Source organism: Nerophis ophidion, linkage group LG01 (genome assembly GCF_033978795.1).
Source record: "Nerophis ophidion isolate RoL-2023_Sa linkage group LG01, RoL_Noph_v1.0, whole genome shotgun sequence".
In the NCBI taxonomy this organism is placed as follows: Eukaryota; Metazoa; Chordata; class Actinopteri; order Syngnathiformes; family Syngnathidae; genus Nerophis; species Nerophis ophidion.
In genome coordinates, this window is record NC_084611.1 from 10,531,239 (window position 1) to 10,545,770 (window position 14,532).

The 14,532-nt window shown below is 47.1% G+C and overlaps 1 protein-coding gene across 1 annotated transcript in view; it reads right to left on the bottom strand.

Annotated features, from left to right (window-relative positions):
• Positions 1-14,532, bottom strand: part of adamts3 (ADAM metallopeptidase with thrombospondin type 1 motif, 3) — a 487,969-nt gene that overhangs the window by 128,851 nt on the left and 344,586 nt on the right. The window contains exon 11 of the mRNA XM_061895958.1: positions 6,107-6,220. Within this exon, the coding sequence (XP_061751942.1) occupies positions 6,107-6,220 (114 nt within the window). The remainder of the gene's footprint in view (positions 1-6,106; positions 6,221-14,532) is intronic.

Consider the following 14,532-nt stretch of genomic DNA (forward strand, 5'->3'; position numbering starts at 1 on the left):
CACTCGTGAACAAGACTCCTAGGTACTTGAACTCCTCCACTTAGGTCAGGGTCTCCTCCCCAACCCGGAGATGGCACTCCAACCTTTTCCGGGCGAGAACCATGGACTCGGACTTGGAGGTGCTGATTCTCATTCCGGTCGCTTCACACTCGGCTGCTAACCGATCCAGTGAGAGCTGAAGATCCCGGTCAGATGAAGCCATCAGGACTACATCATCTGCAAAAAGCAGAGACCTAATCCTGCGGTTACCAAACCGGAACCCCTCAACGCCTTGACTGCGCCTAGAAATTCTGTCCATAAAAGTTATGAACAGAATCGGTGACAAAGGACAGCCTTGGCGGAGTCCAACCCTCACTGGAAACGTGTCCGACTTACTGCCAGCAATGCGGACCAAGCTCTGGCACTGATCATACAGGGAGCGGACCGCCACAATAAGACAGTCCCATATCCCATACTCTCTGAGCACTCCCCACAGGACTTCCCGAGGGACACGGTCGAATGCCTTCTCCAAGTCCACAAAGCACATGTAGACTGGTTGGGCAAACTCCCATGCACCCTCAAGAACCCTGCCGAGAGTATAGAGCTGGTCCACAGTTCCACGACCAGGACGAAAACCACACTGTTCCTCCTGAATCCGAGGTTCGACTATCCGGCGAAGCCTCTTCTCAAGTACACCTGAATAAACCTTACCGGGAAGGTTGTACTTGTATAGCGCTTTTCTACCTTCAAGGTACTCAAAGCGCTTTGACACTACTTCCACATTCACCCATTCACACACACATTCACACACTGATGGAGGGAGCTGCCATGCAAGGCGCCAACCAGCACCCATCAGGAGCAAGGGTGAGGTCTCTTGCTCAGGACACAACGGGCGTGACGAGGTGGGGATTGAACCAGGAACCCTCAGGTTGCGCACGGCTACTCTCCCACTGCGCCACGCCGTCCCTATGTTCAGTAAATGTTTGGATCTGTACTTGAAAGAAACTACATTGTTCAGTGTAGTGTATTCTTTTTGTAATATTTCTCTATTTTGTTTCCTTTTAAACCCCCATTATTTACTTTTTACTTTTTTTTTTTAATTGATCTCAACTCTGTACACTGCTGCTGGAATCTTAATTTTCCTGAAGGAACTCTCCTGAAGGAATCAATAAAGTACTATCTATCTATCTATCTATCTATCTATCTATCTATCTATGTGCAAATATCCCTCTTGAAAATCCCAGCTTTAAAGGGGAACATTATCACCAGCGTCAATATACACCTTGATGTTGCAGAAAAAAGACCATATTGTTGCGATCCGTGACTCGGATCTTCACACATTATTGTTTATTTCTCCATCTTTGTTCTCATTCTCCGTTTGATCCGTTTATTTCCCGTTTAGTCCATCACCATGGTTACTTATTAGTTTCAGCTGTTACTCCCGGTTCCTGCACATCTGTCCTCTGCTAATCACCTTCCCTTTTTAAGCCAGCCTCTTCTGTTTATTCTTTCTGGGACTCTAGTTTGTTTCCACGCAACGTAACGTCAGGTATGCTTTTCTCGCTAGCTCACATGCTATTCATCTTTTTTTTTACTTTTTACGCCTTCGTGCCTAGTCTTTAGTTCTTTATATTTCCGAGCTTTCACGCTAGCGTCTTTTGTTTCCCTTTTTATTAGCTCCAGTGTTTTTGTTCAGAGCTCAACTTTTGTTAATAAATTTGTTAGATCCTACCTTTGTTGTGTTCTTCGTTTGACGCATCCACGGGGGAATCGAACCCGGTATCACGATGCCGAACCGATTTCCGAACTCTAAAAGGGTGAATTTGGCGATTTAAACACCGTTCGATTGTTCGCCTGTGACGTCACAACATGAAGCGATTGGCCCATTTTCTCAAACACATTACACACACCGAGTCAAATCAGCTCTGTTATTTTCCGTTTTTTCGACTGTTTTCCGGTACCTTGGAGCAGGGGTGTCACTCTCAAATACAGAGTGGGCCAAAATTTAAAACTGAACAAAGCCGGGGGCCAAGGTTGAACAAATTAACCTTTTAATAGGGACCCAAAGAAGTTTTGCATTGAATATTAAACAAGCAAGGCTTATGTAGCTTTATAGTCACATACAAAATAGAGTTTCAAATTATAATAATGAGTAAAAAAATACCAATGGCATATCAAATAAAATGTAAATAAAAATTTGGGGAGCGGGGGTGTATGTTGTAGTGTCCCGGATGAGTTAGTGCTGCTCAAAAAAAGTCTGCGGGCTATAGAGCGTTTTCCGTTCGGGCTCCAGTACTCTGGAATGCCCTCCCGGTAACAGTTCGAGATGCTACCTCAGTAGAAGCATTTAAGTCTCACCTTAAAACTCATCTGTATACTCTAGCCTTTAAATAGACCTCCTTTTTAGACCAGTTGATCTGCCGCTTCATTTCTCTCTCCTCTGTCCCCCCCCTCCCTTGTGGAGGGGGTCCGGTCCGATGACCATGGATGAAGTACTGGCTGTCCAGAGTCGAGACCCAGGATGGACCGCTCGTCGGGAACCAGGATGGACCGCTCGCCTGTATCAGTTGGGGACATCTCTACGCTGCTGATCCGCTTGAGATGGTTTCCTGTGGACGGGACTCTCGCTGCTGTCTTGGATCCGCTTGAACTGAACTCTCGCGGCTGTGTTGGAGCCACAATGGATTGAACTTTCACAGTATCGTGTTAGACCCGCTCGACATCCATTGCTTTCGGTCCCCTAGAAGGGGGGGGGTTGCCCACATCTGAGGTCCTCTCCAAGGTTTCTCATAGTCAGCATTGTCACTGGCGTCCCACTGGATGTGAATTCTCCCTGCCCACTGGGTGTGAGTTTTCCTTGCCCTTTTGTGGGTTCTTCCGAGGATGTTGTAGTCGTAATGATTTGTGCAGTCCTTTGAGACATTTGTGATTTGGGGCTATATAAATAAACATTGATTGATTGATTGAAGGGATACTGGGTATTTCTTCTGTTGAGTTTATGTTGTGCTACGGTGCGGATGTTCTCCCGAAATGTGTTTGTAATTCTTGTTTGGAGGGCTTCACGGTGGCAGAGGGGTTAGGGCGTCTGCCTCACAATACGAAGTTCCTGCAGTCCTGGGTTCAAATCCAGGCTTGGGATCTTTCTGTGTGGAGTTTGGTACTCCGGCTTCCTCCCACTTCCAAAGACATGCACCTGGGGATAGGTTGATTGGCAACACTAAATTGGCCCTAGTGTGTGAATGTTGTCTGTCTATCTGTGTTGGCCCTGCGATGAGGTGGCGACTTGTCCAGGGTGTACCCTGTCTTCCGCCCGATTGTAGCTGAGATATGCGCCAGCGCCCCCCGCCACTCCGAAAGGGAATAAGCGGTAGAAAATGGATGGATGGATTCTTGTTTGGTGTGACTTCACAGTGTGGCGCATATTTGCAAAAGTGTTAAAGTTGTTTATACGGCCACCCTCAGTGTGACCCTTATGGCTGTCGATCAAGAATGCCTTGCATTCACTTGTGTGTGACTGGACCGGCACGTTGTTTTTATGGCGGAAAAGCGGACCTGACGACAGGCTGTAGAGGACGCTAAAGGCAGTGCCTTTAAGGCACGCCCCCAATATTGTTGTCCGGGTGGAAATCGGGGGAAATTCGAAAGAATTGTTGCCCCGGGAGATTTTCGGGAGGGGCACTGAACTTTGAGAGTCTCCCGGGAAAATCGTGAGGGTTGGCAAGTATGAGTATCAGCGGTGAATGCAGTGTTATCATAAACATCGCCGCTGTATAGTACCGGCGGGCTATGCCTTGGAGACATCAAGCCTCATCGGTGTGTTGTCGGAGGGTGTAACACCACGATCAGGGACGGATTCGTTCAAGTTGCACCAGCGGCCAAAAGATGCGAAAGTCCCTCGTTTGTTCTGCACACTTTACCGACGACAGAGATGGCAAGAATGTGTGGATATCCTACGACACTCGAAGTGGATGCATTTCCAACCATAAAGTCAACGAAATCACAGAGGTGAGTTTTGTTGATGTTATTGACTTATGTGGAGTGTGCTAATCAGACATATTTGGTCACGGCGTGACTGCAAGCTAATCGATGCTAACATGCTATTTAGGCTAGCTGTATGTACGTATTGCATCACTGTGCTATATTTGCATCCAGCCTTTCCCTCCACCCACATTTAATGCCAAACAAACACATACCAATCGTTGTTTGGAAGGCGAATTCGTCCGCGCTTTCTCCCGTGCCGCTGTTTCTTCTTTAATTTTGTTTTCGGTACCTGCCTCCGCACTCCAACCGTCCGTTTCAATACATGCGTGATCTGTTGAATCGCTTACGGCGCTGAAATCCGAGTCTGAATTTGAGTTAATGGCGCTATACCTTTCTGTGCTATCCGCCATGTTTGTTTTTGGTGGCTTCACGCAGTGACATCACAGGACAATAGACGGGTAGATTAAGCGATGGTGTAAATCAGGCACTTTGAAGCAGTTTTGCATGATGGGTAAAAGTCTTGTTCACGAGTGAGGGAAGAGTGGATCGTGAGATCGACAAGCGAATCGTTGTGAAGCGACCGGAATGAGAATCAGCACATCCAAATCCGAGTCCTTGGTTCTTGCCCGGAAAAGGGTGGAATGCCATCTCCGGGTTGGGGAGGGGAGACCCTGCCCCAAGTGGAGGAGTTCAAGTACCTAGGAGTCTTGTTCACGAGTGAGGGAAGAGTGGATCGTGAGATCGACAGGCGGATCGGTGTGAAGCGACCGGAATGAGAATCAGCACCTCCAAATCCGAGTCCATGGTTCTTGCCCGGGAAAAGGTGGAATGCCATCTCCGGGTTGGGGAGGAGACCTTGCCCCAAGTGGAGGAGTTCAAGTACCTAGGAGTCTTGTTCACGAGTGGGGGAAGAGTGGATCGTGAGATCGACAAGCGAATCCGTGTGAAGCGACCGGAATGAGAATCAGCACCTCATAATCCGAGTCCATGGTTCTTGCCCGAAAAAAGGGTGGAATTCCATCTCCGGGTTGGGGAGGAGACCCTGCCCCAAGTGGAGGAGTTCAAGTACCTAGGAGTCTTGTTCACGAGTGAGGGAAGAGTGGATCGTGAGATCGACAAGCGAATCGTTGTGAAGCGACCGGAATGAGAATCAGCACATCCAAATCCGAGTCCTTGGTTCTTGCCCGGAAAAGGGTGGAATGCCATCTCCGGGTTGGGGAGGGGAGACCCTGCCCCAAGTGGAGGAGTTCAAGTACCTAGGAGTCTTGTTCACGAGTGGGGGAAGAGTGGATCGTGAGATCGACAAGCGAATCCGTGTGAAGCGACCGGAATGAGAATCAGCACCTCATAATCCGAGTCCATGGTTCTTGCCCGAAAAAAGGGTGGAATGCCATCTCCGGGTTGGGGAGGAGTTCAAGTACCTAGGAGTCTTGTTCACGAGTGAGGGAAGAGTGGATCGTGAGATCGACAGGCGGATCGGTGCGGCGTCTTCAGTAATGCGGACGTTGTGGCGATCCGTTGTGGTGAAGAAGGAGCTGAGCCGGAAGGCAAAGCTCTCAATTTACCGGTCGATCTACGTTCCCATCCTCACCTATGGTCATGAGCTTTGGGTCATGACCGAAAGGATAAGATCACGGGTACAAGCGGCCGAAATGAGTTTCCTTCTAAACCTTAGAGATAGGGTGAGAAGCTCTGCCATCCGGGAGGAACTCAAAGTAAAACCGCTGCTCCTTCACAACGAGAGGAGCCAGATGAGGTGGTTCGGGCATCTGGTCAGGATGCCACCCGAACGCCTCCCTAGGGAGGTGTTTAGGGCACGTCCAACCGGTAGGAGGCCACGGGGGAAGACCCAGGACACGTTGGGAAGACTATGTCTCCCGGCTGGCCTGGGAATGCCTCGGGATCCCCCGGGAAGAGCTAGACGAAGTGGCTGGGGAGAGGGAAGCCTGGGTTTCCCTGCTTAGGCTGTTGCCCCCGCGACCCGACCTCGGATAAGCGGAGGATAATGGATGGATAGATGAGTAAAATTTTGAGAAAAACTTAGAAAAATAAACTTATTTTTGTTGGTTTTAACTCTTCTGAAATTGTGATAATGTCCCCCTTTAAGCAACTTGACGTTCAAACATGTAGCGCGGCGCCTACTTACTTTCCCAGGTGCACATTCCGTCCCGTCGAGCGGCGGGCCCTTCTTGGTCTTGCAGAAGTAAGGGTTGTCCGGGTGACTGCACCAAAGCTGCTTGCACGGGTCGAATGTACGGAACTGAAAGAGAAAAGCATAAACAGGACGGCCAGACAAAAAAAAAAAAACAACATTAATTGAGATGCAAGTGCAGTTTATGAACACAGCCTAATGGACTGGGGGACGCAGGCGGTATTCGTCCTCGTCATCGGAATTGAACGGCTTTCCTTTGTGAAAAAAAATCTCATCGGGAAGCGGGTTGGAAGATGTCCATCAGACATCCTGAAGTGGAAAGAAAACACTCGGCGTGATGGACTATGCGGACGAGAGCTTTACAGTGAATGTTTATCCAGCTCCACAATAAGGTAAACAATGATAAGGCGGCGTGCGCCCCCAGAAATGCGCAATTTCGTGAACGACCGTGCATGCTTGGCGCTCAAATTGCCAGGCGGCGCTCCGCATCACGGCACTGAAGATGGCCCTTGTTGGGAGTAAACAGTTTTTATCTCTGACAAGGACCATTAAGGTAAGACGACCGCAGGCAGGAATAACTGACGGAGAAACTGCAGTTTTTTAACCCCCTTTGTGTGGTATTCCGGTCCGTGGGGGACCTCGTTTTCATTTATTTATATAAAAGCAAAATGATACAACAACATGTCTAACATTAAAAGATTACAGTTGGTACAAAATGCGGCTGCTAGACTTTTGACAAGAACGAGAAAGTTTGATCACATTACGCCTGTACTGGCTCACCTGCACTGGCTTCCTGTGCACTTAAGATGTGACTTTAAGGTTTTACTACTTACGTATAAAATACTACACGGTCTAGCTCCATCCTATCTTGCCGATTGTATTGTACCATATGTCCCGGCAAGAAATCTGCGTTCAAAAGACTCCGGCTTATTAGTGATTCCCAAAGCCCAAAAAAAGTCTGCGGGCTATAGAGCGTTTTCCGTTCGGGCTCCAGTACTCTGGAATGCCCTCCCGGTAACAGTTCGAGATGCTACCTCAGTAGAAGCATTTAAGTCTCATCTTAAAACTCATCTGTATACTCTAGCCTTTAAATAGACCTCCTTTTTAGACCAGTTGATCTGCCGCTTCTTTTCTTTCTCCTATGTCCCCCCCTCCCTTGTGGAGGGGGTCCGGTCCGATGACCATGGATGAAGTACTGACTGTCCAGAGTCGAGACCCAGGATGGACCGCTCGTCGGGACCCAGGATGGACCGCTCGCCTGTATCGGTTGGGGACATCTCTACGCTGCTGATCCGCTTGAGATGGTTTCCTGTGGACGGGACTCTCACTGCTGTCTTGGAGCCACTATGGATTGAACTTTCACAGTATCATGTTAGACCCGCTCGACATCCATTGCTTTCGGTCCCCTAGAGGGGGGGGGTTGCCCACATCTGAGGTCCTCTCCAAGGTTTCTCATAGTCAGCATTGTCACTGGCGTCCCACTGGATGTGAATTCTCTCTGCCCACTGGGTGTGAGTTTTCCTTGCCCTTTTGTGGGTTCTTCCGAGGATGTTGTAGTCGTAATGATTTGTGCAGTCCTTTGAGACATTTGTGATTCGGGGCTATATAAATAAACATTGATTGACATTGATTGAATTACATCGTTTTTCAAACTGAGACTCACTGACTTTGGCTCATTTTCTGTAAAGAACAAAGTGGGGCAAAAAAAAAAGCATTTAGTCCGCCACCGATTGTGCAAGTTCTCCCACTTCAAAGGATGAAAGAGATCTGGAGTTTTCATCATAGGTACACTTCAACTGTGAGAGACAGAATGTGAAAACAAATCCAGGAATTTTAAAGAATTTATTTGTAAATTATGGTGGAAAATAAGTATTTGGTCAAGCATTCAAAGCTCTCACTGATGGAAGGAGGTTTTAAATAAATAAATAAATGGGTTGTACTTGTATAGCGCTTTTCTACCTTCAAGGTACTCAAAGCGCTTTGACATTACTTCCACATTTACCCATTCACACACACATTTTGGCTCAAATTCTCAGGATTCATTCTTTCCTTAACACGGATCAATCGTCCTGTCCCCTTAGCAGAAAAACATCCCCGAAGCATGATGTTTCCACCCCCATGCTTCACAGTAGGTATGGTGTTCTTGGGATGCAACTCCGTATTCTTCTTCCTCCAAACGCGACGAGTTGAGTTCAATCAATCAATCAATCAATGTTTACTTATATAGCCCTAAATCACTAGTGTCTCAAAGGGCTGCACAAACCACTACGACATCCTCGGTAGGCCCACATAAGGGCAAGGAAAACTCACACCCAGTGGGACGTCGGTGACAATGATGACTATGAGAACCTTGGAGAGGAGGAAAGCAATGGATGTCGAGCGGGTCTAAAATGATACTGTGAAAGTTCAATCCATAATGGATCCAACACAGTCGCGAGAGTCCAGTCCAAAGCGGATCCAACACAGCAGCGAGAGTCCCGTTCACAGCGGAGCCAGCAGGAAACCATCCCAAGCGGAGGCGGATCAGCAGCGCAGAGATGTCCCCAGCCGATACACAGGCAAGCAGTACATGGCCACCGGATCGGACCGGACCGGACCCCCTCCACAAGGGAGAGTGGGACATAGAAGAAAAAGAAAAGAAACGGCAGATCAACTGGTCTAAAAAGGGAGTCTATTTAAAGGCTAGAGTATACAAATGAGTTTTAAGGTGAGACTTAAATGCTTCTACTGAGGTGGCATCTCGAACTGTTACCGGGAGGGCATTCCAGAGTACTGGAGCCCGAACGGAAAACGCTCTATAGCCCGCAGACTTTTTTTGGGCTTTGGGAATCACTAATAAGCCGGAGTCCTTTGAACGCAGATTTCTTGCCCGGACATATGGTACAATACAATCGGCAAGATAGGACGGAGCTAGACCGTGTAGTATTTTATACGTATGTAGTAAAACCTTAAAGTCACAGGAAGCCAGTGCAGGTGAGCCAGTACAGGCGTAATGTGATCAAACTTTCTTGTTCTTGTCAAAAGTCTAGCAGCCGCATTTTGTACCAACTGTAATCTTTTAATGCTAGACATGGGGGGCCCCGAAAATAAAGTACTATCTAATCTAATCTAATCTTAATAGATGTCATCAGTGTTTAAACCTGACACAAACGTTTCTCCTCATGAGCAAAATTGAACCCTGTCCGTGCCTGACCCCTTGCTTCTTGTCTTGTTTAATAGATAATTCGGTGTTTCAACCTGACACTGACACACATTAATTGTATTTTTATTTTCTATAGGGAAAAAATGACTCCCCACATTTTTGCTGGTAGAAAATGTTCATTTTAAACGCGGGCGACAGAAGAAGCTCATATTGTTAGGAGGATGCTGTCAGAAGGCGTTTTTACACCAAACATTTCACATTTGCATGTTATGCAGCAGGTTAAGTAAGACTCGCTGCTGGAAACTTCCACTCCCTCTCCTGGCTTTAGGGGTATTTGCGAGATTTGTGGCGCTTCTCTTCAACGTCGGCCGCCAAATCCCTCAGCAACAATTTCCCAATCTATTTGGAAAGGAACCCCTCACACACACACACACTTGTCCTTAATAAATGCATGCTGGTACGCTGTCAATTTCCTCAGACTCTCTGAGGAAATGAAGAGGAGAGCGAAGACAAAGGGGAGAAGGAGGCCGCTCGCTTTGTTCAAGCCAGGAAGCGAACAGGAAACAACAAACCCCCATTGTGGAAGTTTTCCCCCCCAAGCCGAAAATAAAAGACATATAGAAAGTGGGTCAAATTGACATCCATTCTTTGGTCTAATTGCATGTCTGGTTCATAGTTAGAATCTTATTTTCCAAAGGAAAACCACTTGGTCTCGTATCAAATTGACTTGTGTAGGCTCCAGCACAGCAGCCTGAACTGGTTAAAGGAAAAAGTAAAGTGAATTATATTTATATAGAGCTTTTCTCTAGTGACTCAAAGAACTTTTACATAGTGAAACCCAATATCTAAGTTAGATTTAAACCAGTGTGGGTGGCACTGGGGAGCCGGTGGGTCAAGTGTCTTGCCCAAGGACACAGCGGCAGTGACTAGGATGGCGGAAGCGGGGATCGAACCCGGAACCCTGAAGTTGCTGGCACGGCCACTCTACCAACCGAGCTAAACCGCCCCGTATAGGCTTGAGGTGAGGGCTAATTAGCTTTTAGCGTAACGTTAGCTCATTTTGCTGTGTGTGTGTGCGTGTGTGTGTGTGTGTGTGTGTGTGTGTGTGTGTGTGTGTGTGTGTGTGTTTTAGGGGCAGCAAAGCCCTGCCTGTCTTCCATCCATCCATTTTCTACCGCTTATTCCCTTTCGGGGTCGCGGGGGGCGCTGGCGCCTATCTCAGCTACAATCGGGCGGAAGGCAGGGTACACCCTGGACAAGTCGCCACCTCATCGCAGGGCCAACACAGATAGACAGACTGTCTTATTTCATTGAATTCCATTGTGTTTAGGGATGAATAGTCTCTCCTATTGCAATTGTACTACATGAATCATTAGTAATGTAGCAGCCCAGTTTTGAATGGCAGGGTCCCTGCTATCACATGTTGATGAAAACACAACATTTACATAATGAAAGTCGACCGAGCTATACCTCCCCAAAGTCCAAGCTATATTGATAAACGTATTATTTATTAATTTGTTTGAATTAATTTTAATTTATTCTAATTAATTAATTATTCTTAAGTTGTTTAAATGCATTTAAATGTATGCTAATTGATTCATTATTTATTTTAAGTCATTTAGACACAATTTACCTTTTTAATTGATTTTATTTAATTTTAATTTATTTTATTATTATTTCTATTCATTTAAATTTATTTTAAATTCAGTTTAATTGATTTGAATTTATTTTAATTGAATTTTTATCATATGTAATTGAGTGTCATTTAATCTGTTTTAAATTAAATTAAATGAATCTAAATTAAATTAAATAATTCACAATACGAAGGTCCTGCAGTCCTGGGTTCAAATCCAGGCTCGGGATCTTTCTGTGTGGAGTTTGCATGTTCTCCCCGTGAATGCGTGGGTTCCCTCCGGGTACTCCGGCTTCCTCCCACTTCCAAAGACATGCACCTGGGGATAGGTTGATTGGCAACACTAAATTGGCACTACTGTGTGAATGTGAGTGTGAATGTTGTCTGTCTATCTGTGTTGGCCCTGCGATGAGGTGGCGACTTGTCCAGGGTGTGCCCCGCCTTCCGCCCGAATGTAGCTGAGATAGGCGCCAGCACCCCCCGCGACCCCGAAAGGGAATAAGCGGTAGAAAATGGATGGATGGATTATTTCTATTCATTTAAATGTATGTTAAATTCAATTTAATTGATTTACATTTATTTTAATTGAATTTTATCATATGTAATTGAGTGTCATTTAATCTGTTTTAAATTAAATTAAATGTATTGGCCCCGCGATGAGTTGACGACTTGTCCAGGGTGTACCCCGCCTTCCGCCCGATGGTAGCTGAGATAGGCGCCAGCGCCCCACGCGACCCCAAAAGGGAATAAGCGGTAGAAAATGGATGGATGGATGAATCTAAATTAAATTCAATAATTCATTTTAATTTGTAAAACTGGTGCCCTTATAAAACATGTATCACCTGAGACATGAGGCCTGGCATCGAAAGAATGCCATTCTTCTCTCCGTCCGCCTGTTTCTCCATTAGTTAGCAAAATAACTAAAAAAGAATTGGGCAATTTCTCCATGAAACGTCCAAAATGCGATAAGGAACACGTGAATTACATTTTGAGGCTGATCCGGATCACGGTCTGGATTCAGGATTATCTTGCTATTGAGCCGTCATACAAGTGTAGAAGGAAGCTAATCATCATTGATAGTAAACGTAAATAATAGTAACATTTCGGGGTGTTGAAAAACAACTTTTTCATGTCTGAGCCTTGAGTATTGTCTGATACCGATATTGATCTGATTTGATATCAGGCAGAATCATAGTTACTAGGTATGGAGGGGGGGCGTGGTCGGCGCGCTTGCTGCAATTGAAACACCGCTGACAGGTGATTAGATTGCCCAGCTGGGACTAGTTATCTAATCACCTGTTGTTCTTATCAGTAGTGGCCGGGAGTAGGAGTAGGAGGAGGGCTTGGAGAGACGGTGGAGGAAGCAGACACAAAAGAGGTGTACTGAAAAGTCGGGAGTCGTGCTGCACTTGATGAGCAGTAAAGTTTTGTTGAACCCTGAACGCCGGACTCCCGTTCAAGTGTGTGAATAGCAGAACCCACTAGGAGGCAACTTACACACTAGGTTTGTCCTGATACCAATAACGTAGTACTGGTACCGATACCAACATGTATATTGATACATTTCATTACTACAAAAAATTCAATATTGCCTTGATTTTAACAAAACATCTTACACTAGATTAAACACTCACAGTCAAAGAACAATTTTACAAGGTTAAAATGTCAATTCAAAGGCATTGAAATGGCATCGGCGTCTTCCCTGTGCTCCTCCACTACAGTCTGCACTGGACCGAACAGCAGGACAGGTGTAACAACTACATTATCACCTGTCGCTTTTTTTATTACTCCTTGTGTAGATCTGAATGGAGGGGGCATGGGAGTTTGCCCAACCAGTCTACATGTGCTTTGTGGACTTGGAGAAGGCATTCGACCGTGTCCCTCGGGAAGTCCTGTGGGGAGTGCTCAGAGAGTATGGGGTATCGGACTGTCTGATTGTGGCGGTCCGCTCCCTGAGCTTGGTCCGCATTGCCGGCAGTAAGTCGGACCTGTTTCCAGTGAGGGTTGGACTCCGCCAAGGCTGTCCTTTGTCACCGATTCTGTTCATAACTTTTATAGACAGAATTTCTAGGCGCAGTCAAGGCGTTCCGGTTTGGTGACCGCAGGATTAGGTCTCTGCTTTTTGCAGATGATGCGGTCCTGATGGCTTCATCTGACCGGGATCTTCAGCTCTCACTGGATCGGTTCGCAGCCGAGTGTGAAGCGACCGGAATGACAATCAGCACCTCCAAGTCCGAGTCCATGGTTCTCGCCCGGAAAAGTGTGGAGTGCCATCTCCGGGTTGGGGAGGAGACCCTGCCCCAAGTGGAGGAGTTCAAGTACCTCGGAGTCTTGTTCACGAGTGAGGGAAGAGTGGATCGTGAGATCGACAGGCGGATCGGTGCGGCGTCTTCAGTAATGCGGACGTTGTACCGATCCGTTGTGGTGAAGAAGGAGCTGAGCCGGAAGGCAAAGCTCTCAATTTACCGGTCGATCTACGTTCCCATCCTCACCTATGGTCATGAGCTTTGGGTCATGACCGAAAGGATAAGATCATGGGTACAAGCGGCCGAAACGTGGCGGGGCTCTCCCTTAGAGATAGGGTGAGAAGTTCTGCCATCCGGGAGGAACTCAAAGTAAAGCCGCTGCTCCTTCACATCGAGAGGAGCCAGATGAGGTGGTTCGGGCATCTGGTCAGGATGCCACCCGAACGCCTCCCTAGGGAGGTGTTTAGGGCACGTCCAACCGGTAGGACCCAGGACACGTTGGGAAGACTATGTCTCCCGGCTGGCCTGGGAACGCCTCGGGATCCCCCGGGAAGAGCTAGACGAAGTGGCTGGGGAGAGGGAAGTCTGGGTTTCCCTGCTTAGGCTGTTGCCCCCGCGACCCGACCTCGGATAAGCGGAAGAAGATGGATGGCAGATCTGAATGCTTATTTTTTAAACGTTTACCTCAGTTTGAAGCAAAAGTCGTACTACTAATCGCCCCATTTGGCAGGAGGTGTTTTAAAGGAGCTGTATGTGTGTGTGTGCTCCTTTAAGGATGGCAGCATGTGGGGTTAGTGATCTAAGTTAGGAGAGGTGGCGCTAACATGAGAATGTGGATGTCTGGTTGTCTCTTGTGGAAATTATAAATAAAGTCACAAAGTTGTAACTAATCGACTGAGACATTTTGTAGGAAAGAAAACAGTGTTGTACCCTGATTTCCGGGCTCTCCTGGCAGTGTGTGGTGGTCCGAAGAACCCACCCCCAGAGGGCAACTTCTACATTCAGTATGTCCGATCTTTCCACGGTATAAAGCTACATATTCGACTCTATCAATCAATCAATCAATCAATCAATGTTTACTTATATAGCCCTAAATCACTAGTGTCTCAAAGGGCTGCACAAACCACCACGACATCCTCGGTAGGCCCACATAAGGGCAAGGAAAACTCACACCCAGTGGGACGTCGGTGACAATGATGACTATGAGAACCTTGGAGAGGAGGAAAGCAATGGATGTCGAGCGGGTCTAACATGATACTGTGAAAGTTCAATCCATAATGGATCCAACACAGTCGCGAGAGTCCAGTCCAAAGCGGATCCAACACAGCAGCGAGAGTCCCGTTCACAGCGGAGCCAGCAGGAAACCATCCCAAGCGGAGGCGGATCAGCAGCGCAGAGA